The sequence below is a fragment of the Tachysurus vachellii genome, chromosome 15, assembly GCF_030014155.1.
Source record: "Tachysurus vachellii isolate PV-2020 chromosome 15, HZAU_Pvac_v1, whole genome shotgun sequence".
In the NCBI taxonomy this organism is placed as follows: domain Eukaryota; kingdom Metazoa; phylum Chordata; class Actinopteri; order Siluriformes; family Bagridae; genus Tachysurus; species Tachysurus vachellii.
Genome location: NC_083474.1, coordinates 1,618,683 through 1,645,563, shown reverse-complemented (window position 1 = coordinate 1,645,563; position 26,881 = coordinate 1,618,683). Strand labels below are relative to the sequence as shown.

The 26,881-nt window shown below is 41.1% G+C and overlaps 3 protein-coding genes across 3 annotated transcripts in view; all 3 read right to left on the bottom strand.

Moving 5' to 3' along the window:
* Positions 1-3,560: 3,560 nt before the first annotated feature.
* Positions 3,561-10,049, bottom strand: chordc1a (cysteine and histidine-rich domain (CHORD) containing 1a). Its single transcript, XM_060888913.1, has 11 exons — positions 8,681-10,049; positions 6,685-6,734; positions 6,535-6,591; positions 6,287-6,447; positions 6,055-6,158; positions 5,906-5,964; positions 5,757-5,827; positions 5,562-5,664; positions 5,364-5,483; positions 5,153-5,215; positions 3,561-4,909 (listed from the first exon to the last, which is right to left on the bottom strand). The coding sequence occupies exons 1-11, from the start codon at positions 8,742-8,744 to the stop codon at positions 4,745-4,747; spliced, it is 1,017 nt and encodes a 338-aa protein (XP_060744896.1). The 5' UTR covers positions 8,745-10,049; the 3' UTR covers positions 3,561-4,744.
* A 134-nt stretch (positions 10,050-10,183) lies between these two features.
* nlrc3l (NLR family, CARD domain containing 3-like) lies at positions 10,184-16,301 on the bottom strand. The gene is made up of 7 exons (XM_060888909.1): positions 15,618-16,301; positions 15,191-15,407; positions 14,650-14,778; positions 14,328-14,432; positions 13,939-14,125; positions 13,191-13,443; positions 10,184-12,504 (listed from the first exon to the last, which is right to left on the bottom strand). Exons 2-7 carry the CDS (start codon positions 15,211-15,213, stop codon positions 10,988-10,990), a joined length of 2,214 nt encoding a protein of 737 aa, XP_060744892.1. The 5' UTR covers positions 15,214-15,407; positions 15,618-16,301; the 3' UTR covers positions 10,184-10,987.
* Positions 16,302-20,954: 4,653 nt separating this feature from the next.
* numa1 (nuclear mitotic apparatus protein 1) overlaps positions 20,955-26,881 on the bottom strand; it is a 30,722-nt gene continuing 24,795 nt past the window's right edge. The window contains exons 31-35 of the mRNA XM_060888875.1: positions 23,114-23,250; positions 22,684-22,998; positions 22,489-22,575; positions 22,197-22,355; positions 20,955-21,592 (exon numbers count right to left, since the gene is read on the bottom strand). Of these exons, the coding sequence (XP_060744858.1) occupies positions 21,563-21,592; positions 22,197-22,355; positions 22,489-22,575; positions 22,684-22,998; positions 23,114-23,250 (728 nt within the window). The 3' untranslated portion in view covers positions 20,955-21,562. The remainder of the gene's footprint in view (positions 21,593-22,196; positions 22,356-22,488; positions 22,576-22,683; positions 22,999-23,113; positions 23,251-26,881) is intronic.

Here is a 26,881-nt window from a genome sequence, read left to right as displayed (position 1 = left end):
CAACACATCTGACAATAAAGTTATAAGTAATCGGGGTAAAAGGTTTACAAAATTGCTGTGGCTCAAGAGGAAGGAAAGTATTTAGATAAGGAAAATAATCACCTTTATGGTTTTATTTCATACACAATCAATGAATTAGTAATGAGCGACTTTGATAAATGGAAAAAAAAATCCCTACAACGTGCTATTTCTGGACTACACAAGTTTAAAAAACTCTTCAAATCTCATGGGGTGGATCATGTAATCATCATGTTGCTTCTTTGTGTTGGATCATTCATGGGGATTGTTTGAGCTGAGAGTCGCATTAACACTAAACTCAGAGGTATTTTTGGAATTCAGGAAGTCGTCTCGGTTCACGTGGCCTGGAAACCTCTTACATACTGACTAGGGCTGGGCGATACGGCTGAAAACTGTATCACGATATCAGGGTTCCATATCGGTCGATATCGATAATTATTGATATTTTTTATGACCCATTTAAAAAGGACCAGGAGAAAAATCTATTACATTTAAACATTTTTATTTTAAACTTAACCTTCCTCTGATCGTAATCCCCTCAGTTATTAAGACAGAAATGTCAACAAGCAGGAAAACTCACTCACTCATTTTCTACCGCTTATCCGAACTACCTCGGGTCACGGGGAGCCTGTGCCTATCTCAGGCGTCATCGGGCATCAAGACAGGATACACCCTGGACGGAGTGCCAACCCATCACAGGGCACACACACACTCTCTCATTCACTCACGCAATCACACACTACGGACAATTTTCCAGAGATGCCAATCAACCTACCATGCATGTCTTTGGACCGGGGGAGGAAACCGGAGTACCCGGAGGAAACCCCTGAGGCACGGGGAGAACAAGCAAACTCCACACACACAAGGCGGAGGCGGGAATCGAACCCCCAACCCTGGAGGTGTGAGGCGAACGTGCTAACCACTAAGCCACCATGTCCTCCGCAGGAAAACTCAAATAATTATAATGTAAACACAAGTCTAAAGTCACAATGAACACTTAACAATTATCTCTTAACATTTAAGGTGCAAAATGTAAGAAATGCTTAATAAAGTGTAATAAAATAATGCAAAGTGTTAAATATAAACAAAAAGCTCAGGGATGCTTCTGGTCTGGACACCATTGCTTTAAGTGTGTGAGTGTGTGTGTATTTATATGTGTGTGTTTATATGTGTGTGTGTATATTTGTGTGTGTGTTAGTGTTACTGAAGAGGAATCCAGCAGACCAGCACGAGACAACGACATGGCGCAACCAAACCTGATACTGTTACATGATTGGCTGTTAGCGTGTCACTCCCTACGTTGCTAGGTTACCAGAGAGTGCGTGCCTTTGTTAATGCAACCAAACTTGCTTCTCAACCTCTGTTTTCTTCTGACGAAGAATAAAAAATATCAAACATTTTATCAAACACATTGATATCGATCACGTGTCTATCGCGATACATATCGTTATATCGCCCAGCCCTACTACTGAGATATGAACTCTCTTACATGTGATTAACTTAAACATGGACTTTTTTAAACGTATCATGTTAAATATCAGAATGATTTAAAAGACAATAATGATGATGAAATGCATGAAAAGGTTCAAATGAAAGTGGTGTGTAAAGCAATATTTAAAATGTACAATCCATTCAAATCAAAAGATGCGTCTCAGATGGCGTACTATGCGCTACACGTCATCTCAAACGGTCTACGTACAAACCACTACGTAAACAAAGCACGTGTTGAGTGAATGAAGTGTCCAGCATGTGAAAACTCTACACGTTATTTATACTACACAATAGTGCAGAATAGTGTCAAAGAACACGAGATAATGAAATAAAGGTTTTATTTTATTGACAGTGTTTATTAAATAAAATCTTCTTTAATCATTATGGATCTAATCAGCGGTTTGGAAGGAGACTTTCAGTCCTTCAGCTGAAAAAAGTTATTCTCAACTCCAGTGCTTATTCATGTTCAATCCTACCACCTGCTTATTGGATCCACTCCCTTCCACTATGCTCCAGACCATCTTGCAAGACCTGCTCTGAACATCCTGAAGAAACCTGCTCTGGATCCATCAGACATCAGTAACTACAGACCAGTATCACTTCTCTCTTCTCTCGGAAAAATTGTCTATAATCGACTGTCTGTCTATCCTTCATAGAACAACCTCCAAGATTCAAACCAGTCTGGCTTTAAAGCAGCACATTTGAGAGAGACAGCCCTTTTGGACGTCTCTGAGAAACTACATGTTGCTAGATCAGCCAAGCTGTCATCTGTCCTCATTCTCCTCGACCTTTCAGCAGCGTTTGATCGTCAACAACAAGACTCTCTTGTCCACCTTCAGGAGTCTTGGAATTTGCAGATCAGCATGGAAATGGTGCTTATATCAGGTAACATGGAAGGGAGTGACATTTGCTCCAATGGAGTCCCACAGGGCTCAGTACTTGGTCCTATACTCACTATCTTGGTAAAAAGTTATTTTCTCACTGCTATGCCGATGATACACAACTTATCTTCTCCTTCCCACCCTCAGATACAACAGCTTCTGATCGGGATCTCGGCATGTCTGGCAGAAATATCGTCATGGATGACGGCTCATCAGTTGATGAACTGCTGATCATCAGGTGATTCGTCCACAGGTCAGGATCTTTCTATATCCCTGCATAACGATGTGATCTCCCACTCAGTCACAGCTCACAACCTTGGTGTAACCATGGCCACTCAACTGTCTTTTTCCTCACGGTGCTAATGTGACTCGCTCATGTCGGTTCTTCTCTACAATATTAGAAGGTTTTGGCCATTTAAGTCCACACAGGCTGCTCAAGTACTTGTTCAGTCTCTTGTCATCTCAAGACTGAACTACTCCAGTCTCTCCATGGTAAGAGGTAAGTATAGTACAAGACTCTTTTGTGTTCTGGCACCGAGGCGGTGGAATAAACTTCCCCTAGGGGTCCAGACAGCTGAGTCACTGGCGGTTGAAGACGTTTGTAGACCTACCTCTTCCTGGAATACTTGAACTAGCATTTTCTTCCCTGTTTGTATAAAAAATAAAAACTTTGAACATGGCTCTTGAGTCTGTAACCTAATGAACCAGAGTTAATGTATTCAATGATACTTAAAAGCACTTTTGTATGTCGTTCCGGATAAGAACGTGTAATAAATGCTGTAAATGTAAATGTAAATTTGCAGCACATATATTAAAGTGCTCAGACACCAAATGGCTGTGTCGATGAGCCGAGGGAATAATCTTGAAATATCTAGAAGCATATTCTCACTATTCTGCTAAATCAGACACTTTTCAGTGTGCGCTACTGTTACAATAATGTGGAGCTTAAAGATCATCTTAGATTAGATAATAACAAACGATCCTGTTTCCTCGTCGCTTGACTTTTGTCCCACTTCACAAACACTGAGTTTAGGAGCGTTTTCTAGACTAGCTACAGTACGTAAACACACGGCCTCGCTAGCATAGAGTGAAAGTCTTTGGCTAATTTTGAGGTTCCTTCGCTAGCAATAGAACAAATACAATAATTTGGACGTAATTATGAAACTGATTTATTCCGTTGAAATGTGTTGTTCATGTCACGTGATATAAGCAGTTTTAAATGACCAATAGCTGAGATTATTATGCAAAGGGTTGGATGTATTGTACAATAAGCAGATGTATCAAATCCAGAGCTTTGTATTGAATGGAATACAAAACGATACTCCATATCATCATACTAAGGAACCAGGGGATTGGCTGATGATATTTAATTTAGCCCAGATGACAAACTCAGGAGGTGAAGTGATTTATACTCTCTCTGTTCCCATCTTTTATGGGTGTCTGCTATTATCGACGGTGACTCATTTACAATCAACGGTGACGATACTTGATCATTTACGCTGTATATTTTTGGCAAATATGTGAAATAGAAAATCTTCTAATATAGTGAACAGATGTGCACCAGTGTTGTGCATACATTAAAGTCTTCATCTGAATGACTTCAGTCAAGATGGTAAAGGAATCGTCTTCAAAACGACGTCCTAGAGAGTTTCGGTTAGTGCCCAAGGTTTTTTAGACATTCTGATCAGTCCACAAACTTACTGTCATATAACCCATCATGTTTCTGTGAATATTAATATTTTAAAGCTATCTTGTTCAATTTGAAAACATGCAGAAATACAAACAATGACTTGGGATACTTTAGTTTTCACTTTACTATAAACTTCTAACTTTATTTAAGAAATCAGGAAGTCTGTGAAGAGCAAATGAGATGGAGCTGAAGTCTAGTGTGAAGACTGATGCAATGCAGATTGAACCAGACACGACTAAGAAATAAGACACAGCCAAAGCCAAGCGTCACATGTTTAAAGGCACAAAGTGCATGTGGGGAGAGTGTGTGTGTGTATGTGTGTGTATGTGCAGTACTGAGATACTTGGATAGCACAGACACTCTGATAAGAAAGACATAGGACATGCTGTGAAGGAATAAAACAGAAGGAAATGTGTGTGTGTGTGTGTGTGTGTGTGTGTGTGTGTGTGTGTGTGTGTACTCATGTTTCATTTGTACTATGGTATGTGTTCTAAAACTACATCATGTGTGTGTTGAGGTCTGAAGGTCTTGTGCAATCGGTGCTATACCCCTAAACAATGTAGGTTTATTTGGCTGAGGTGTGTGTGTGTATGTGTGTGTGTCCTACAGTACAGAAATACAGTGTGTGGTGTTCTGAGTTAGCTCTCTACCAGATGGTACACTATCAGTCTCTTTCCTCTACACATTCTTTTTCTTTCTTCCCATCGGATGCCGTAGGTGTCGGTGGCAGCAGGTCGAGCCGTGCCCATGACATTGGCTCAGCCTTCTTCATGATGATCTCAATTTTGGCAGCCATCATGTTCATGATACTCTTGCTGACATCGATGACCTGCCGGGACGCAACAGAAGTGACATCACCTTCACCTTTTCACTATGTTATGTTTGTTAATGTTATGTTTTTTATATTTTTCCAATTAGTCATCCTTTCCCTTCTCTGTGCTCTGATTGGTTGACTTTTAACTTTTTCTGTGCTGTGATTGGACATCATTTTGTTGTCAAGGTTTCATTTTTATTTATGCCGGAATAAGCATAATGTGGTTAACACGTGTAAGATGAGCTTTGACGCACTCACCCCCCAGAGGCTGATATTCTGTTCAAACTCCTTCTCACCCTCAAAGATCACTCTGATACACACCTGCCGTAGAGAACAAACACACACACACACGGTTTAACAGAAACAGTAAAGGGTAAACAGAAACTAATCACATAGGGAGAATTTAGGTGTGAACATCTGTACACACACACATGCATGAGCACACTCACACCCACAAACACAAACCTACCATGGTGCTGTTGGCCTTTACGGTACAGAGCTCAGGGATGGAATGTTTAGCATAGATGGAGATGGTCACATGACTAGCAGTCTGATGCCAATCAAACCGACATGGTACCAGCTTCGTCCCCTACATACAAAAACGGTCAAATTTTGTCAATTTATTTGAGACTCTGTGTGCATGTGTGTGTGTGTACATTGTCCTTACATCAGCTTTCTTCCATGCATGAGCTCCTGTACTGCATCCCTCCTGAGAAAGAAATGTGTTGAAGTCCGAAGTTTTCCTCCGACAGCAGCTCCAGAATTTCATCCTACAGAAAAACACCACATTTTCACGATATCACTTATTAAAAAGTTCCATAAAAGGTGTGTGTGTGTGTATGTGTGCGTGTTTCTTTCTCACCCCTCATGGAAGATGGGAACTCCTGGGTGAAACAAACATGTATCCTCATTACTTGCTGGTCCAGAATAAGTCTGTAACACACACACACACAAACTCCTCAATGGTTGTTAGACCATCAATGTAGGATGGTGTGTATGTGTGTGTGTTACCTTAGTGCAACCTCCATTTGTACATGCTGTTCCGATTTTCACCTCATTCCCTTCATTCTCTGTAATATACACACAGACACACCATGACCAGACTGTAGTGGTTGTGCTTCTCTGTACTACTGAAGGGTTCTGATTGGTTTAGCTTTTACCGCTCTCCGAAATCTGTTGTGTTTCGGATAGTTGGATGTTCTCGAGTGCCTGTTTTAGGGACGGAGATACTTTCTGCTGCAGTTCCACCAGTGGCTCATCAGCACTGAAACACACACACACATACACAGGATTATAAGTGTCTATTTTATACAGTGTAACATTATACTCTTCCTCTAAACAGTGTGTTGTGCGTGTGTGTGTGTGTGTGTGTTGTTATTTCTTGCTATGTACCTGGGTCTCTGGATGAACTCTACAGGTTTAGGAGCTTGAATGACGTATTCGTCAAACCGTGGTTTCAGATCCTCCAGCTCTTTCTTCCCTCCTGAACTCTTTACCTCAGGCTTTACCGGCTCGGGCGGTTTCTCCTTGTTATGGTGACCTTTGGTGCAGCCCTGAATTACAAATGACAACCAAGTTAGAATCAATTATAGAACCAAACAACACACACTCAGGTTCAGAACAGAACCACTATCACTTACAGCGATGCTCAGGAAATCCGAGAAGTCCGTAGTGCGTCTCTTGCAACATGACCAGCCCTGAGTTACGTTACACAACACAACACACACACACACAGATGTTAAGGAAACCATTTTTTGTAGCTAAGACATTAAAGGTGTTGGGTGACTTACTTTCAAGGCATCATGGAAAACAGGAACTCCAGGATGGTAAGTGCATGCATCTGGAATGAGACATGACCAGTAAACACACTGCTTCTTCTCAGAACTACTTCTAAAGAAACGAATAAAACACTAGTGTGGTATTGGACAATAATTAACACTAGTGCATCCAGGAAGCATTTTATCCATTTATAATTACATTTTATGTTGTAGAATGTCCTCAAATCAAGTTAGTTCCTGTCATCACTTGTCACGTCTTTCCCTCACCAGCCTGTCCTTTTTTCATGCTTTCTGAAAGTTAAGATTTAATGCAGCTTGTCATGATACAAGAAGTGTAACATTTTCTATTGAAGGTTTTCACCACCGTAGCCTGTAGTGATGGCCAGTTCGTGAACGAATCGTTCTTTTGAACAGGTTCTTTTTAGTGAACTGGATGAACCAGTTCACCAAATCGGACTGATTCGTTCTAAACAGTTCGCGTCTTGAGTCAGCGCTGATCCACAAGTTACTAAAGTTACACACTTTCGGTCATGCCTGACAGCCCCTCCGACTCTAAATAAACTAATATCCCTGAGTTTATGTAACTCCTGGACACTGAACTGAGACATGTTGTGCTGAGAGAACTGTGAGAGCGAGCTGTTGATACTGCGCATGAATCACTGAACCGATACAGCGAATCATCAGTACACTGAACTGAGTTTCTTTCGGACGCGTCCGACATACTGAGAACCGATGCGTAAATCACTGAACTGATACAGCAACAAATGTAAATGGTTATGATTTAATGTCTTATCAACGTATGAGCGTTTAACTCAGTTGCATTAGTTTTTGATGCTTATGGAACATTTATGGAGCTAAAGAAACTTAAACTTAAACTTATGGAGCTAAAGAAACATTTCAAAATTATGCTTTATGTTTTTGTAAGTTGATGAAGATTAGTTTATTAACTTTATATCTTTAAGACACGTAAAACACACACGTTTGTACATCAATGCCTGTACTGGGTATGTTAGCTGCAAAACTTAAATGTAAGAAACGTATTCAACTAAAGTTATGATTACAAAGAACTTTTCAAATGTGTTAAATTGATTGTGTTAATATCTGCCGGCAGCGGCGGGATGAAGGAATTTACGTCATTATGTCAGGACGTAAAAGAACTGCTGAACTGGATTATTGAACTGGTTCATTAAAACGAAGTGTCCGAAAGAACCGGTTCACAGAAAAGAACCGAACTTCCCATCACTAGTTGCCTGAGGGTTTTTTTTTTGTAACAAGAGAAACAAGCTGCATTTCTTTTGTTTGTTTTTCGCAAGTCATTCATTAATAAATTAGAGACTTATTAGACTAATGAAATAAATAAAGCTCTTCGTCATGTGTTTGTTGGGGAAAAAACAAAACTTCAGAGGATTTAAGTCTTCTTTTGCTTTATCACACCAACCCATTGATGATCATTTTCCAATAAACGTACATCCCAAAGTGTTTTGTTCTTTTACTTATTAATCAAATCTAGAAGTGTATAACTTTATTCATTAGGGGAAAAAATGAATCTTAATCATTATCACTAATTGTGTGGTCATAATTTCTTCACTAACAGATTAATGAGTGATTCTGATCTCTTTCCGTGTCATAATGCAGATGATTTGATATGCAGACTTACAGTTAATCAACATATCAATATGTCTTCATTAAAATACCGTGGGTTTGTTTGTTTCTTTGTTTGTTTGTTTGTTAGAATGTTTGTAATAATCACTATAAGTCTCTATAATGTCATTAATAAAAGTCTGTGTGGAGACTTCAAGAGTTTCATTTCCTCAGGAAATCGACTCGAGACCTTTTTTAAAGTATGATTACAGACATTTTTATTACAAAATAATGTTTATTTCTCAGATAATTAACCCGAGTTTTATGTTTGTGTACATCAGTCAGTTTAGCCTTCACAGGTTAGCATTAGCATTAGCATTAGGTCTCCGTCAGACAGGACAGTAAGGGAAAATAACATTTATTTTACCTTCTGGGTTGTTTTCCGGATCAAAACGCTGCCCACAACCTTTATTATAACAGAGCAAAGACATGACAAATCCACAAAAAAAGACAATAATGAGCTCAACAGAAAGTTTTATAGTTCCGAATGAGTTCCAGATAAGGACTCGGCTAACTGTCAGCCGGCTCGTGCGCTCATTGACAGGCTTCCAGAAAAGCTCGGAACATTCCGGAAACTTCGCGAGCTTTCGCCGATGCGGCGTCGAAGCGAGTTCGGGTGCTTTCGGCTAACATCGTATGCGTTCGGGTACTTTCGGCTAACATCGTACGCATTCGGGTACTTTCGGCTAACATCGTACGCGTTCGGGTACTTTCGGCTGAAATCGGAAAATCTTCCAACAAACCGCTGAAATCCTTCAAAACAGTGTTCTACTGCAAAGTTTTCACTCATATTTACCATGTAAAAGTCTTCTAATAGTGTAAAAGACTGTAAAATGACTTAATTCGACTTTAATTTCATGTCTTTAATCCTTTGTTTTCTGTTTGTAATCGTTACAGTCGTGTGCAAAAGTTTAGGCACCCCTGACCATTTCCATGATTTTCATTTATAAATATTTGGGTGTCAGCAATTTCATTTTGATCCATCGAATAACTGAAGGACACAGTAATATTTCAGCAGTGAAATGAGGTTTACTGGATTACCAGAAAATGCGCAATATGCATCGAAACCAAATTAGACAGGTGCATAAATTTGATTGCCATTTTGTTGATTTGAATACCTGTAACTATTTAGCACTGATTAATCGGAACACACAATTGGTTTGGTGGCTCATTAAGCCTTGAACTTCATAGACAGGTGCATGCAATCATGAGAAAAGGTATTTAAGGTGCAATTTGTTGTTCTCTTTGTCTCTCGTTTGAAGAGTGACAACATGGCGGCCTCAAAACAACTCTCAAATGACCTGAAAACAAAGATTGTTCAACATTATGGTTTAAGGGAAGGCTAAAAAAAAAAAAAAAAAAAAAAGTTATCGCAGAGATATAAGCTGTCATTGTCCACTGTGAGGAACATAGTGAGGAAATGGAAGACCACAGGCACAGTTCTCGTTAAGGCCAGAAGTGGCAGGTGACGTAAAATATTGGAGAGGCCAAGGATGGTGAGAACGGTCAAAAACAGCCCACAGACCACCTCCAAAGACCTACATCAACTTGCTGCAGATGGTGTCACTGTGCATCGTTCAACAATTGTGAATCCGTACGATAGAGTGACGGGTTGGCTTTAAAATCACTAAATACAGAAAAGTGAAATAACGACAATCTTGTAATTACTTTACACACCAGGATGGGGATGGGATGGGGAACGCCGGGAATATATGATCGTAAATCCTGAAATAAATATATAATTAATGTATTTTATATTAATTTCATTTCCTAGTTCCTAGCTGTGAACATAATCAATCAATCCCATCCATGTGTTTGACTGAAATGATAAAAAAATAAAAAAGGCACACAAAAACAAGACGTTCCAAGCTGAGGTGAATCACAACGTCTTTATAACAAACACATGTCATTATTTAATATAACAAGCCTCTGTGTAGTGTCCTTTGTAGAGGTCTGTCTACTTTATGGATAACTTATTTGGCCAAAGAGACAAAAAGGTGTAAATGTCATTAATGTGGAGTCGTCTACATCTCCTCAGAGATTCAGAGAGGACACTGTAGTGAGACTGACTACTTTTCAAGTAGTAAACGATTCGGGAGGTAGCCAGGAGTCAACATGCTACACGTGAAAATTCCCTTCTTGTGAATTTTACACATAACATGTTGGATTAACTTTAGCACCTTGTTTAACTTGGACAAGAGTAGACTTGTCGTTGTTATGGCAACACTCTAAACTTAATGCTTCCCTTCGCATTCAAATAAATGGGAACCTTGAACCTCTTTGGATTCATTTTAAAATCTAATCGGTTCCCCGGCTGGTTACAAAGAAGGACGTTCTGTAAATCCTGCAGAAATTCTAGCTCTTTCGTTCAACTCCCCAATTTAAATATCTATATAAGGAGCAATAACTGTCTACACTATGTGCAGTTTCCATAGGGTCTCGTCCACGGGTGCTGCTTTTTCACTGAATGAAAACACGATGCAGTTGAAGTCTTGTGAAAGCCTTTGGCAGCTTAAACAACTCTCTACCTTACAGAAGGGAGTCACTATAAAATTTCCTGTAAACACTCCACACACTAAAACGTGTACTGTTTAAACTCTATAAACTCTTTTCCTCAGGTGCTGTGGTACAAAGACTCTTCTATTTAAGTGATTTTCATTTTGTTCTCGTCTCATTACACGTTCTTGTTCTCTTCCAGCTCAGAGAGACACCGTTCCAAATTCCTACACCGCTCGGGTACGGCGTTCTCCTTTATCCTCTTCCTCGCATGCTTGATCACACCCTCCATGCCCTGTGGTTTCGGGTGACGCTGAGGCAGCAGGCGGCCACGCAGCTGCGTCTCCGCCTCTTCGGCCACCAGTCCTAACAGGAACTGCAGGAAGAGGTCCATGTGTGCGTCCCGGCTGGCGAGCACCGTGTCAATGACGGGTTTGTAAAGCTCGATGACGGGTCGCTCCGTCCGCGTTCTGCCTCTCTGCTCAAAAACGTTTTCTCCCGTCACCCGAAACGTTACGTAGGTGTACAATGCAGCCATAAATTTCTGAATGCTGTGGTGGACAAACCTAAAGCTCCTCCTATTTTCTCTGGTGTATTCACCTGTTTCGAATGAGAGCCCGCCGCGATGAGTCACATCGCTGATGTCCAGTTGCAAACGCGACACGCTGTCTTCATGAAAGACGTTCTTGTTTTCACGCAGCATCCGCAGTGCCAGCTCACCCATTTTCATCAAGAAGTGTTTATCTGCCTCTGTCCAGCGTGAAGCCTCGATCCCCGTACCGACGTAGCGCTCGATTTTCCGATTCGTCAGCACGATCATGTACTGCGCGTAGAAAGTGGTGAGCTTTGGCATTTGCTCGTCGATCCCTCGCTTCTGTAAATGCTGCTCGAAAACGACCGACACAATCCAGGAGAACAGAGGAAAATAGCAAGCATCGTACAGACCTGGAAAACCTCGGACCTGATCTAGAACACTTCTGCCAAGCTCTGGAGTTCGAGTACGCTTGGTGAAGTACTCGTCCCTCTGCGCATTGCCGAATCCTTTTAGCTCTGTAACCCTGCTAATGCAATTTGGGGGGATTTTCCGACATGTGGAACGATGGGCTGTGATCCAAATGCACGCGTGAGACAGCAAGTCTCCTTTGATCAAACTTGTGAGAAGGGCATCCACAGGAGCCGGAGTCGTGATCTCGGTGACGCTTGGATTGTTCTGAAAATCGAGAGGTTGCTTGCAGAGCTCCAGCGCGTCGATGACAAACAGCACAGGGCAATCGTCGCGTGCCAGGAATTCCGCTTGCTTTGTTTCGGGATAAAACGCGGCAAGAAACTCCAGGAAAGTCTGATCCGAGTTTCTGACCAGGTGAAGGTCGCGACCCGGAAGAGCAAAAACAAACTGGAACTCCTGACATGCCTGCTCCTCCGTCCAGTCCATGAGGAACATCTGCATCGCTACCGAAAGGCCGATGCCCGGGACGCCTGTTGTCACGACGACACGGACATGACCTTCGCTCTCGAGCGGAGAGAAGAGGTCGCAGGTGCGGATTGACGTTCCATCGTTTTGTGGGGTTTCCAGCACAATGGACGACTCGACATAGACGTGCCTGATGTAGCGCTGTTGCCCCGGGCGACAGATTCCTTCGTAAAGACTGTAATAACGACGCTTGTGGCTGGCTCTCAGTTCGAACTGCACCCAAGCTGGAGAGAGAGAGAGAGAGAGAGAGGGAGAGGGGGAGAGAGAGGGAGAGGGGGAGAGGGGGAGAGAGAGAGAGGGAGGGAGAGGGGGAGAGAGAGGGAGGGAGAGGGGGAGAGAGAGAGAGGGAGTGGGAGAGAAGGAGAGGGAGCGGGGGAGAGAGAGAGAGGGAGGGAGAGGGGGAGAGAGAGGGAGGGAGAGGGGGAGAGAGAGAGAGGGAGTGGGAGAGGAGAGGGAGCGGGGGAGAGGGAGAGAGAGAGAGAGAGAGAGGCAGATAAAGAGAGAGAGAGAGCGAGAGAGAGAGAGGGGCAGAGAGAGTGAGAGAGAAAGAGAGAGTGAGAGAGAGAGCGAGGGAGAGAGTGAGAGGGAGAGAGAGAGCGAGAGAGAGAGAGAGAGAGAGCGAGGGAGAGAGAGAGCGAGAGAGAGCGAGCGAGAGGGAGAGCGAGAGAGAGAGCGAGGGAGAGAGAGAGAGAGAGAGAGCAAGAGGGAGAGAGAGAGCAAGCGAGCGAGAGGGAGAGAGCGAGCGAGAGGGAGAGAGCGAGCGAGAGGGAGAGAGCGAGCGAGAGGGAGAGAGAGAGAGCGAGAGAGAGAGAGGGAGAGAGAGAGAGAGAGAGAGAGAGAGAGAGAGAGAGATGAGTATCATATGTTATGGCAGACATAAACAGTCTTCCTCATTTCTCCTGAACTCTACCTCTTCTGCACACACTCTCCAGACTGGCAGCGAGGTCTCGCTTGTTGATGTCGTACAGCGTGCGGATGGTGTTGTGCAACGTCTCTCCTTTGTTCCATTTCTCCAGCATTCGGTCCACCACGTCCAGGACGTCGATCTCACCCTCTTGTTCCAGCTGCCGGAACTCCAGCTGTCCGTCACACTGAGCGCACAGAGTGCGCACAAAACACTGCAGCTCCACGATGTTAAGAATCCTAAGAGTGTTTAACATGGCCTACACACACACACACACACACACACACACACACACACACACACACACACACACACACACACACACACACACACACAGGTCAGGGATTCATCTGGTTTTTGCTCTGAATTATCTTCATTATACCCAGGTGACAGTTTAAGCATTAATTTTGGCCCCACACACACACACACACACACACACACACACACACACATAATACACACATATACACACATAATACACACACAAACACACATAATACACACGCAAACACGCACGCACACAAACACACACGCACGCAAACACGCACGCACGCAAACACACACACAAACACACACACATGCACACACACGCACACATACATACACACACACACATACATACACACACACACACATATACATACACACACACATACACACACACATGCAAACACACACGCACGCAAACACACATGCACTCACGTAAACACACACGTAAACACTCACACACACACATATACATACACACACATACCGTGAATATATAGGGCAGGGCAAGTTCATCTGTGGAATCTGCTGTAGAAGAGGGAGAGTGTGTGGGTTCAGGAACACTCGGTTCAGTCTGAATATTCAGCGTCTCTCTGTCTTGGGCTTCACTCGGAAACACATAACTCCCACTATCTTCTACCTCCATATTCATTTCTTCTGGGTCCGGCTGCCTCCTGAAACACACACACACACATTTTGCTGCCCATTTTGCATAGTCGGTGGTGTAACAAAGGAGAGATGGAAGAAATAAAGGAAGGAAACATGTAGGTGGGTAAGAAAGTAGTGAGGAAGTAAAGAAAATAGGAAGTTAGTAATGACAGCGTGTGTGTGAGTGAGCGCGCGTGTGTGTGTGTGTGAGTGTGTGTGTGTAGCTACCTTTGAGCAGTAATGTATACCCCCTCATTATGTACACTGGTTTGTCGGTCATGTGTGACTGAGGTGACGCCTGTTTCTGGCGAGTCTGGGCGTTGAATCTTGATCCTGAGCGACACACACACGCACAAACACACACACACACACACAGTATAATACAGAATATAATAAGACAATTTATACATTTCCAAGTTACTCAATATACAATACACTCAAAATACAATTTTCTACAACATAAATCTACCCAAAACAACAATTCTCTTCTAAATGATAGAAATAACAGCAAATGAATGACAGGTTTGTGTGAGAGATTGTGTGGATTTACCTGGTAGGTAAATTAACTTTAATAACAGGCCGATGAGCAGCATCTTCAATGACGTCTTCATCATCCTCATCTTCTGGATTGTCACTACACATGGAGCCGTAGCTGCTGGGCGGACGCCCCATCATAGTCCTAAATAAAACACATACACACACACACACACGATGAAACTATCACAGCCAAGACAAGTGATGAAGGAATTAAACACAATGATGAATTAATGTTAAAGGTAAGTAATTAACGATGACAGTGTGTCCTGGCACAAAACCACGGTATTGTCACATTCCCAAATAGTTCCATAGTTAGTTTAAAAGACATTATAAGAAATAAAAAGTTATTATCTATTATTTAGAACGACATGACGTCATTAAGTGCCTTCTAGACTCTTGTGCCACTTTCCCCTGAACAACACTCTGTTATTGTGTTTGTCACACTGACTGTGGCCTCGTAAACAACAACAACAACAACAACACAAAACATCACTAATAATATACACGTCTAACTGTTGTGTGAGTTACATAAATGATGTGTTTAAACACGTTACCTTTCCACCTCCGAGTCGCTCATGATGTTTAATCCTCAGTGTAAAACACAGCTTAGAAAACTGTGTCCCTCATTTCGGGAAAGTAAACACCACCTTTCTTCTTCCCTACACAACAAAACACCACCTTTCTTCTTCCCTACACAACAAAACACCACCTTTCTTCTTCCCTACACAACAAAACACCACCTTTCTTCTTCCCTACACAACAAAACACCACCTTTTTGTTCCCTACACAACAAAACACCACCTTTCTTCTTCCCTACAACAAAACACCACCCTTTTGTTCCCTACACAACAAAACACCACCTTTTTCTTCCCTACACAACAAAACACCACCTTTTTCTTCCCTACACAACAAAACACCACCTTTTTCTTCCCTACACAACAAAACACCACCTTTCTTCTTCCCTACACAACAAAACACCACCTTTCTTCTTCCCTACACAACAAAACACCACCTTTTTGTTCCCTACACAACAAAACACCACCTTTTTGTTCCCTACACAACAAAACACCACCTTTTTGTTCCCTACACAACAAAACACCACCTTTTTGTTCCCTACACAACAAAACACCACCTTTTTGTTCCCTACACAACAAAACACCACCTTTCTTCTTCCCTACACAACAAAACACCACCTTTTTGTTCCCTACACAACAAAACACCACCTTTTTGTTAACTACACAACAAAACACCACCTTTTTCTTCCCTACACAACAAAACACCACCTTTTTCTTCCCTACACAACAAAACACCACCTTTTTCTTCCCTACACAACAAAACACCACCTTTTTCTTCCCTACACAACAAAACACCACCTTTTTCTTCCCTACACAACAAAACACCACCTTTTTGTTCCCTACACAACAAAACACCACCTTTTTCTTCCCTACACAACAAAACGCCTGCTAGCAAAACAGGCTAAAAGTCATATCACGATTAAAGGACCTCATTCCTGCGACCATATTTAACACAATACTCTTGTTTAGTAGATAAATACACAACATAATGTGTAAATAAATATAAATGTAAAAGAATAAACGCAAACGAAACCAGTCCGAAATGTTAAAAACCAGCTTAGCGAGTCTTCTTCCGTCGCAGTTTGATGGCGTCACGGGATCAAGTTCGCTACTCGATACTCGATCCGAATAACAACACGATCGGTTCCGCGCATGTGCGAAATGACGTCACTTCCTGTCCGATAATATCGGCGGCAGTTTCGGATATTGACGCTATCCTTACCGTTGTCATAGCACTTTATTTGCAAGACTTATTATTTGTCTGAGTTTCAACATTTAATAATATTGCTCATTTAATGTCTGTTTTGTGTGCAAGTTTGTTTACTCTAACTTGTTTTTATGGTATTGTTGTCCTAAGCAATCACTATGACTTTATTTTTCAATGTCAAGAGAACATTTTTGTCCTACTTTTTTTTATTAACAAAAAAAGCACCAAAACTCTCGTTGGGGAACAAGATATACATGTATATATACAATACAAATGTTGTCACTGTACAAGAAAAAATTCTTTAAAAAAAAAACAAAGAATAAAAAGCAAAAAGGGGGAGACGCTTAAATACACAAGTCAAAAAAGGTTAAAGAAAGTAAAAAAACAAATATTTAGAACAGTACATAAGGAGAGACTCATCAAAATAATAGTTTCCTAAATATGTCACTATACATTTTCCTTGCAATTTTAGTAGATTTGATCTTTTTCAGTGAGGAAAAAAACTATTTAAAGTCGTTCATAAACCAGACAAAGGAAGGCTTAGAACACCTCCACTTACTGCAATGAATATGATATTTACCCATCATAATAATCATATTGAGTAAATCAGATACTGATGAATCTACATTGTCCATGTAGAAGAGTATGTGTGACAGGTTGAAAGTAGGGATATTATCCATCTTAAGTGACAGCCGATTGTGTATCTCAGACCAGAAGCTATTAGATACGGGGCAAAAAAAAGAACGTGTTCGAGTCTCATCAGCCACCTCACAGAAAACACAAGGGTCTACATCAAATTTAAATCTTCTTCTAAGAAAGTCAGCGACCGGATATATCTTATAAATTATTTTAAAGTGGGTCTCTTTAATTTTTGGGGACATGGGCAATTTAATGAAACTAAAATGTGATTTTTCTATGGACCAGTGTATCCATGTTCGGAATCTGTACTCACAATCCTCTGTAACCAAAGAACAATATAGATTTCAAAGCATCACTGATAAATTTATTATTACATTTATTGTGAAATAAAGTGCAATCATTAATAACTAAATTTGGTATTTGGAAGTTTAGTTCCAACTAAATTTGGAGGGAGGGAACAAATTAATTTATGAATAAATCAGTTGAATAAATCAAATAAACACACACACATCTGTATTTCCCAAATTATGTGTAACATATGTAAACTATAGTTTAATTATAATACATTTTCTCATACGTTTTATTTTGTGTCACATATTAACCATAAAAATTGTATATATTATCTTAGTGATTGCTTAGGACAACAATACCATAAAAACAAGTTAGAGTAAACAAACTACATGTGCGGAACCGATCGTGTTGCTGTACGGATCGAGTAGCAACACTGCTCATAGATATACATAGATATCTATACACTAGATGTCGCATTGGGGTCCCAAAAATGCGTAAAAACCACCGCCATCTTTGTACAGTGCTCTTTTACCTCAAATTCATGGACGATGCCGGACTTCTGTGATGCATTTGGTTGTTCAAATGAAAAAAATCTAAAAACCAGACAGCAAGGGATTACATTACACAGGTGAGAATGTGTTTTATGGTATTGAATGTTAGGAAATTATATTTGTGGTTCCGTTTGGTTTGTTTTAGTCCTTGGTTAACGAACACAGCTAATCCATGCTAGTTACTCATTAGTTTTTGACAGTTAGGAAAACCGACAATGTTTGTAGATTCCAAAGCTTTTAATAAGTTTTTTTTTGGTTTATGTGACTTTAGTACATACTTATTTAATGTGGCAAAAGTATTGCGGGAAATGAATAAATAAAAGATCGAACAGTCTTTAGCACCTCAACTATCTAACTTTCACATTATGTTCCTCTCAAATTTGTGATTTGCTTCCACCTGCAAATTGCTTTGTGTATCATATTTAATAAAACAATACAATATAAATGTGTAAATGAACATGTATAGTCACACCATTGTAGCAGTGTTACATGCAGTAGGCTATAAGGTAAGTAGTGATTGTTCATATGAAGTTTACTCAAGTGGAAGAATGTAAACGTATACAAGGCGACATCTAGTGTATATGTCTATGATAGATATATACACTAGATGTCGCCTTGTATAGGGCAGTACATTGGAACGAATGCGTCAACTGAGCCGCCATCTTGGTACAGGGGACCCCCTCCTGTTAATGCATCAGTGTCAATGTGGGCAAAGAAATAAAATCACCATAAATCATCATGGATTCTATTTTTTTTTTGGTTGTTCCAAAGGTCAGACATGTATTTATCATTAAGTCCAGATAAAATTTAAGGTTTTGATATTAAGATAATCTACTTTTTCACAATATAATGCATAGTGCTAGTAGGTGTAAGTTTATTACTTACATTCTTCCACTTGAGTAAACTTCATATGAACAATCACTACTTACCTTATAGCCTACTGCATGTAACACTGCTACAATGGTGTGACTATACATGTTCATTTAAACATTTATATTGTATTGGTTTATTAAATATGATACACAAAGCAATTTGAAGGTGGAAGCAAATCACAAATTTGAGAGGAACATAATGTGAAAGTTAGATAGTTGAGGTGCCAAAGACTGTTCGATCTTTTATTTATTCATTTCCCGCAATACTTTTGCAACATTAAATAAGTATGTACTAAAGTCACATAAACCAAAAAAAACCCCCACAAAGTTTGACTTTGAGGCTGAACTGCCAACCTAACTGGTGACATCTTTCCAGGACTGTCAGCTGAGTTAACCATTTAAAAAAAAGATGTTTCGTGTCCCTGCAACTTGTCCATGACTGACGTCTCTGTTTATCACTTGGGAATCTACAAACAGATTCAGATTCAGATTATTTTATTTAATACCATGTCAGTAATCAAAAGCTATTTTCATGGCAAAAATTCAATTACAAAAACACAAATATCATATAAATGCAATAAAAACATAACAAATATAAACAGCAAGTCATATTATAATTTTTTTTAAATTAACATAAGATAAAAAAATCCAAACCCTTTTCAGACATAATGGCATTAAATATGTCTTTAAGTGAAGTAACATGATAAAAGATCATTCTGCTTGTGTTAAGTCCAGGACAATCTAATAAAATATGTTTGACAGATAAGGGAATCTTACAGAACATACATAAAGTTGGGTCTTTTCACCTTTAAGCAAAAAAAAGACATGGGTCAATTTTAATGTCCTTATTAAAAGCTTCGGAATCTACAAACATTGTCGGTTTTCCTAACTGTCAAAAACTAATGAGTAACTAACATGGATTAGCTGTGTTCGTTAACCAAGGACTAAAACAAACCAAACGGAGCCACAAATATAATTTCCTAACATTCAATATCATAAAACACATTCTCACCTGTGTGATGTAATCCCTTGCTGTCTGGTTTTTATATTTCTTTCATTTGAACATCCAAACGCAGCACAGAAGTCCGGCATTGTCCATGAATTTGAGGTAAAGAATCACTGTACAAAGATGGCGGCGGTTTTGACGCATTTTTAGGACCCCAATGCGACATATAGTGCATAGATATCTATGGTTACTGCTCACATCACAGAAGATCGTTATCATTATCAGACTCAATATTTCACTAGAAACACGTTTAAGGGAAAAGTACAAACCAATGAGAGCTATAAAGTGCTATAAAGTGAATGTAGCACCTTCGGGATGTTTATTATATCAGCACGACACTAGAGAATAGTATAAATCTTAAATAAACGTCTCCTTACAGAGCACAAGACCATAAGAGTGATGATTAAAGTCAGGATTACAAACCAGTACCTGCTCATTTCTGCTCCTTTCATGACATTTTTAGTGACTTTTATGACACTAGTGTAATTATAATTAGTGTATATGGTGCATACGGTGCCATTACATCTGCATTAACAACAACTAAAGCTATATATATGTCTTGTAAAGGATCCTTATAGTGTTTATAAATGAAGCTATAAAGCAATACATCTTGCACAGGATCCTTATAGTGTTTATAAATGAAGCTATAAAGCAATATGTCTTGTAAAGGATCCTTATAGTGTTTATAAATGAAGCTATAAAGCAATATGTCTTGCACAGGATCCTTATAGTGTTTATAAATGAAGCTATAAAGCAATATGTCTTATAAAGGATCCTTATAGTGTTTATAAATGAAGCTATAAAGCAATATGTCTTGCACAGGATCCTTATAGTGTTTATAAATGAAGCTATAAAGCAATATGTCTTGTAAAGGATCCTTATAGTGTTTATAAATGAAGCTATAAAGCAATATGTCTTGTAAAGGATCCTTATAGTGTTTATAAATGAAGCTATAAAGCAATATGTCTTGCACAGGATCCATATAATGTTTATAAATGAAGGTTTAAAGCTATGCGTCTTGCACAGGATCATTATAGTGTTTATAAATGAAGCTATAAAGCAATATGTCTTGCAGATGATCCTTATAAATTAAGCTGTAAAGCTATACGTCTTGCACAGGATCCTTATAGTGTTTATAATCTAAGCTGTGAAGCTCTGAAACGACAACACAAACTGAGTCGCTTGGCTGAGTTTAATTTCTGCACATGAAACAAAACCTTTTAAAAAGTGAAAATGAAGCAAAGAATAGAAAAACAAGGACAAACGTTTAAAATAACGGATAAAAAAAGAAAACGGCACAATTTATACATATATACGTTTTGATCGAACAGGAAAACTGGAAGCATTTAAAAAATGCACACGGAAAAAAGAACAAATACAAAAATATACTGAATATCTACAGCCCTGTGGTAATAACTGTGATAGAATAATCAAACCCGTGCGAGCCTGTTCACCGAACACGGCATTATTCAGTACATAAACACCAGCTCATGATTTAAAGCTGCTGGTAAATCTAAGGGTGTACCGATAACCAAGTATACAATGTACCATTAGACACAACATGGTGGAAGAGACAGTGGTCAGAGGCTGCTAATGGATGCAGTGAGGTCTGTTCCTTCCTTTGGGACACAGGATAAAAAACAGCAGTCGATAAGGCAATAGATTTTGACGACAGAAGATACAAAGGAGATACAAATCCACAACCAAACATTCAGGATTAAAACATTCAGTATCCTGACATTGTTTCTATTGCACGTTGTTTAGAGGACGAGGAAGAGTGCGGTCTCACATCTTCATCCTCATCTTCGACTTTAACTGTGAGGAAAAGAAGAGACACTGATTAAGAGATTTACAACACTAAATGGATCCTGTGTGAATGTAGTGCACGCACACACACACACACACACACACACACCATTATCCTTCGTTCACACTAGCAAGAGACTGATCGCTTGTGGGCGTGGCCTGGAATTTATTTTTATTTATTTATTACTTTTTTCTTTATTGGAATGTCTCCTGCTAGCGAGAGCGTAAAATCAGTCACTGTGTCGTGTGAAGTTCCTGACTGAGACACCAAGTAATTCAAGTGCTTTCCTTCACCTTCCCCGACCCCATGACCGCGACAGACAAGAAACTAACGCCACGGACATTTAATTACCTGTTTAATCAGAGCAAACCGCCAAAGCTTGGGTTCTGTTCAGGACAAACACACAGCTCAAATTTAGATTGAGAACAATCACACTAGTGGTGCTGTAAGAACTCTCGCGCGCGCACACACACACACACACCCCCGACCGACACAATAACTCGATTTCTCTTCATAAACAGTTAAACAGAATCCTTTAAGCAGGACTGTAAAGTAGAGATCATTGATCAGATTAAGGCTCCTAAGTCATGACCTTCAGCCCACCACACGTACCTTCTTTGCACTGCTGATGACCTTTGGTGACTTCGTGCTGGCCGTGCGTGGGGATTTGCGGAGTTTGTTGATGGCGCGCTGATGCAGCCTGATGTCACCACGTCCAGCTTTTTTAGGAGCATTATCAATCATGAACGCCATTGACTGCCTCCGATCAGCCTACACACACACACACACACTTAACTGTCTGAAAATGCTTAGAACTTGCACCGAGTATCAAAAAGGTGCTGCGTGAATAAAAGCGCACAGGTAAAGGTGGAGGACAGAGACATGCATGGACAGGGAGTTGTACCGGAGAGGGTGCGATGTTCTGCGAGTTGGTAGATCGAAGGTTTCGCCCTTTAGGAGTTCGAGGGAAGCAGCTGACTAACTTCTTTGCCTGAAGAGAAAAAAATAAACAAAGATTTACATATATTTCTATTTGTAATTTAAAGCATCTACTGAACTTTGGAAAGCTGTGAGGATGTGATGATGCGAGTGCCCTCACCTCGGGCGTGTCCAGGTCTTGAACTTGCCCCGCAGGTCGTTTAAGGGCCAGTGGGCTGCGTGTGGATCGCACTTCCCGTGCTTTGGCAGCCGGGGGTGCCCACTGCGAGGGGGCGTGGCTGTGAGCAGCTGCAGCAGGTGGAGCTAGTGAGAGGCGGTGAGAAGCTGCAGCAGGTGGAGCCACCGAGAGGCGGTGATTAGCAATGGAGTCCTTGAGCTGAGACGGGATCGTTGAGGCACGGCGAATGGTCTCGGTGGGGTCGCCGGTACGAACATCCTCGTCAGTCACAGGGAGGTGCGAGAAACCCAGGCTGGGCTGCAGGACACAACAGAAGAACGTTAATGAGGTAGCTGATCAGAAGGTTCGAGTGGTGTGTTGAATCAGCTAGTCACAGGTGTGTGTAAATAAGATTTATCGCATAACGTTGTACCCTGGACTCAAACGGGTAGCTGCTCTTCAGATGAGGTAAACAGGATTTATTCCGCGACTGTAGCTCTGCGATCCTCATCCAGTCATCACAAGTGTGGTCCGGATAGTTTTCGGATCCTATACAGAACGTGCTTGGGGCTGCAGACAGACGAAGAACAGGTTTAAATTTTATAAAACAATCAGAAATTCAGAAAGCACAAATTAGCACCGCTAGCCTATTAGCCCGGTTCCGCTAGTACACACTACACTCTAACTCCCTATTTTTTACACAGGGCGAACACATCTGCAATACTTCTTAAAACCTAGAATAATCGCACGATATACATTTCAGTATCGCTACATCCTATTTATTTGTTTTCCCAGCGTCCGCCTCTAGCCGGCTAGCATAACTAGCCTGTTAGCCGAGTACCGCTAGTACACCTTTTCACACCAATTATCTCTGTTGCTCTTACTATATAACACCATGTCTGTTACGTCTCTGCCTTTGAGTGCAGGTGAGGACACGTTCGAGCTGCACTCGGTGGAACTGGAGCTGGAGGCTGTGGAGAAGCAGATCCACGACCTACAGGTGAAGCAGGCCGAGCTGCGGGAGCGGAAAGCAGCGCTGGAAGCCCCCCGGTCTCAGGTAAACTCCCGGCATTTAATTACTACTCCTTCCACCTCTACTCTGTGTGTTTCTCTGTCCAGGCCCAACGCACCCAGGAAGTGACCTGGCCAGGGGCAGTTCACTCCAGCACCGGGGCACCGCGGATCCTGGGAGCAGCAGCGGAGGACACGTGCCGGGCCCCGGTCGAGGACCTCTCCCCCTCCACCACCGCCGGTCTTCGAGATCCCCACCCGGAACCGCTTGGCCCCCCTTCGTGAGACGGACCGCGACACTGTGATCATCGGAGACTCCATCGTCCGCCACGTTCGTGCTACTGTGGCTAAAGGTAAGGCTCGCACTCACTGCTTACCTGGTGCCTGTGTTCTTGATGTCGCTGCACAGGTACCTAGGGTCGTGCGTGAGCAGAAACACCGGAGCTGTGGTTCTTCATGCCGGCTCGAACGACACCAGCCTGAGGCAATCGGAGATCCTGAAGAGAGACTTCAACACCCTGGTGGAGACGGTTCGCAGCACAGCGCCCACGGCGAGGATCATCGTGTCCGGACCACTTCCAACGTACCAGCGAGGAAAGGTTCAGTAGACTTTTCGCTTTTAAAGAATGGCTTCAGTCATGGTGTCCGGCTCAGAATCTACTCTTTATCGATAATTGGAATGTTTTCTGGGAGTGTCCTAGGTTGTTCGCGCTGACGGCCTGCACCCCAGCAGAGTTGGAGCGGAGATCCTCTTGGACCACATCTCCAGGGCGCTGCACACCTTCTGCCTTGGAAAACTACGTTTTAAATTTCAATAGCCATCCTTCACCTCAACACATTGACACAAATACACACATAGCTCACCCTATAGAAACTGTGTCTGTTCCCCGAGCAGTGAGATTTAAAAGTAATTATGTGAGAAGTTCTCGAAATAATCTTACTGTAATTAGACCAGAAAAATGCCAAAGAAACAAACAAAAACAGTTTGGGCTTCTGAACATTTAGATCACTTGCACCCAAAGCACTTTTTGTAAATGAAATAATCTCAGAAAATAGCCTTGCTGCACTCTGCCTTACCGAAACTTGGATTAAACCAAATGACTACATCGGTCTAAATGAGTCTACACCATCAGGATACATCTATAAGCACGAGCCTCGTCAGACTGGTCGTGGAGGTGGTGTCGCCACTATCTTTAGTGATTACCTTGCTGTTACCCAGAGAACGCAGTATAGATTTAATTCTTTTGAAGTGCTTGTCCTTAATGTTACACTATCGCACACGCACACGAAAAAATCCCTGATGTCTCTTGCGCTAGCGACCGTGTATAGACCACCAGGGCCCTACACCGATTTTCTTAGAGAATTCACAGATTTTCTTTGACCTACTGGTTAGCTTTGATAAAGCATTAATTGTAGGAGATTTTAACATTCATGTTGACGACACAAATGATGCGCTAGGACTCACATTCATGGACTTACTAAACTCACTTGGGCTCAAACAAAACGTCACTAGAGCAACTCACCGTCGTAATCATACACTAGATTTAATAATATCACACAGAATAGATGTCACTGATATAGATATCATTCCTCAAAGTGATGATATCACAGACCATTATCTCATAATGTACACACTACCTGTAGAACAGGCTAACTGCGTTTCACCACGTTATCGACTCCGTAGAACTATTATTCCGACCACTAAAGACAGATTCACAAATAACCTGCCTGATCTGTCTGGACTTCTTACTGCACCCTTAAACACAGACGACCTAGATGAAATTACTAACAGCATAGGCGCTATATTCACTAGCACACTAGACACTGTTGCCCCAATCAGATTACAGAAGGTTAGAGATAAAACGCTTGCACCATGGTATAATAGTCATACTCACACCCTCAAGAGAGAGACCCGTAACCTCGAGCGAAAGTGGAGAAAAACTAAATTAGAGGTTTTTAGAATTGCATATAAGGAAAGTATGTCCAGCTATAGACAGGCTCTAAAAGCAGCCAGGGCTGAGCACCTGAGCAAACTCAAAGAAAATAACCAGAACAATCCCAGGTTTTTATTTAGCACAGTGGCTAGATTAACAAAAAAACAAAAATCTGAACACACAATTCCATCACAGTTCAGTAGTGACGATTTTATGAGATTCTTCACTGATAAAATCGAAAGTATCAGGAATAAAATAGGTGACGCTCAACACATAAGAGCAACTAGCATCCCGGTCTCACCTAAGGTTCTAAACACACAACTACATTGCTTTACAAGTACAGGTCAGGAAGAGTTAGTTAAACTTATTACTACAGCTAAATCAACAACTTGTTCACTAGACCCCATTCCAACTAAACTACTGAAAGAAGTGTTATATAAAGCCGGTGAGCCTCTTCTTAATATTATTAACTCCTCGTTATCTTTAGGTCACGTCCCTAAACCCTTCAAGTTGGCAGTTATTAGGCCACTCATTAAGAAACCTAATTTAGATCCTAATGGACTTTCAAATTACAGACCGATTTCACACCTTCCGTTTATGTCTAAAATACTAGAAAAGGTTGTGTCTGTTCAACTGAGCTCCTTCTTACAGGAGAACAATATCTTTGAAGAGTTTCAGTCAGGTTTCAGGCCCCATCATAGCACAGAAACTGCACTTGTTAAAGTTACAAATGACTTGTTCTTAGCTTCGGACAACGACTGTATGTCACTATTAGTTCTACTTGACCTTAGTGCTGCATTCGACACTATAGATCACAACATTCTCCTAGATCGCTTACAAAATTACACAGGTATTCATGGACAGGCTTTAAGTTGGTTTAGATCCTACCTGTCTGATCGATACCATTTTGTAGAATTAAATGGTGAATCCTCCAGTTTACTACCAGTTAATTATGGGGTCCCTCAAGGATCAGTTCTAGGACCTCTGCTCTTCTCGATATACATGCTTCCATTAGGGAACATTATTAGAAGACATGGGATTAGCTTCCATTGCTATGCCGACGACACACAGTTATACATCTCATCAAAACCAGATGAAATAACTAAATTGTCCAAATTAACTCAGTGCCTTAGAGAGATAAAAGACTGGATGAGCTGTAACTTTCTGTTGTTAAACTCTGATAAGACAGAAATACTACTTATAGGCCCAAAAACCAGTACACAGAAACTCTCACAACTTAATTTCCAATTAGAGGG

What these genes read in the sequence shown, in the direction of transcription:
- chordc1a (XM_060888913.1), bottom strand. Translation starts at nt 8,744, where the DNA reads ATGTCTTTGCTCTGTTATAATAAAGGTTGTGGGCAGCGTTTTGATCCG. An exon ending in GTTCCCATCTTCCATGAGGG is followed by an intron (nt 5,665 to 5,756) that starts GTGAGAAAGAAA and finishes GTTTTTCTGTAG; the next exon opens with GATGAAATTCTGGAGCTGCT. An exon ending in AGAATATCAGCCTCTGGGGG is followed by an intron (nt 4,910 to 5,152) that starts GTGAGTGCGTCA and finishes GCGTCCCGGCAG; the next exon opens with GTCATCGATGTCAGCAAGAG.
- nlrc3l (XM_060888909.1), bottom strand. Translation starts at nt 15,213, where the DNA reads ATGAGCGACTCGGAGGTGGAAAG. An exon ending in AGCGACTCGGAGGTGGAAAG is followed by an intron (nt 14,779 to 15,190) that starts GTAACGTGTTTA and finishes TGTTTTATTTAG; the next exon opens with GACTATGATGGGGCGTCCGC. An exon ending in GGAGAGTGTGTGCAGAAGAG is followed by an intron (nt 12,505 to 13,190) that starts GTAGAGTTCAGG and finishes CTCTCTCTCCAG; the next exon opens with CTTGGGTGCAGTTCGAACTG.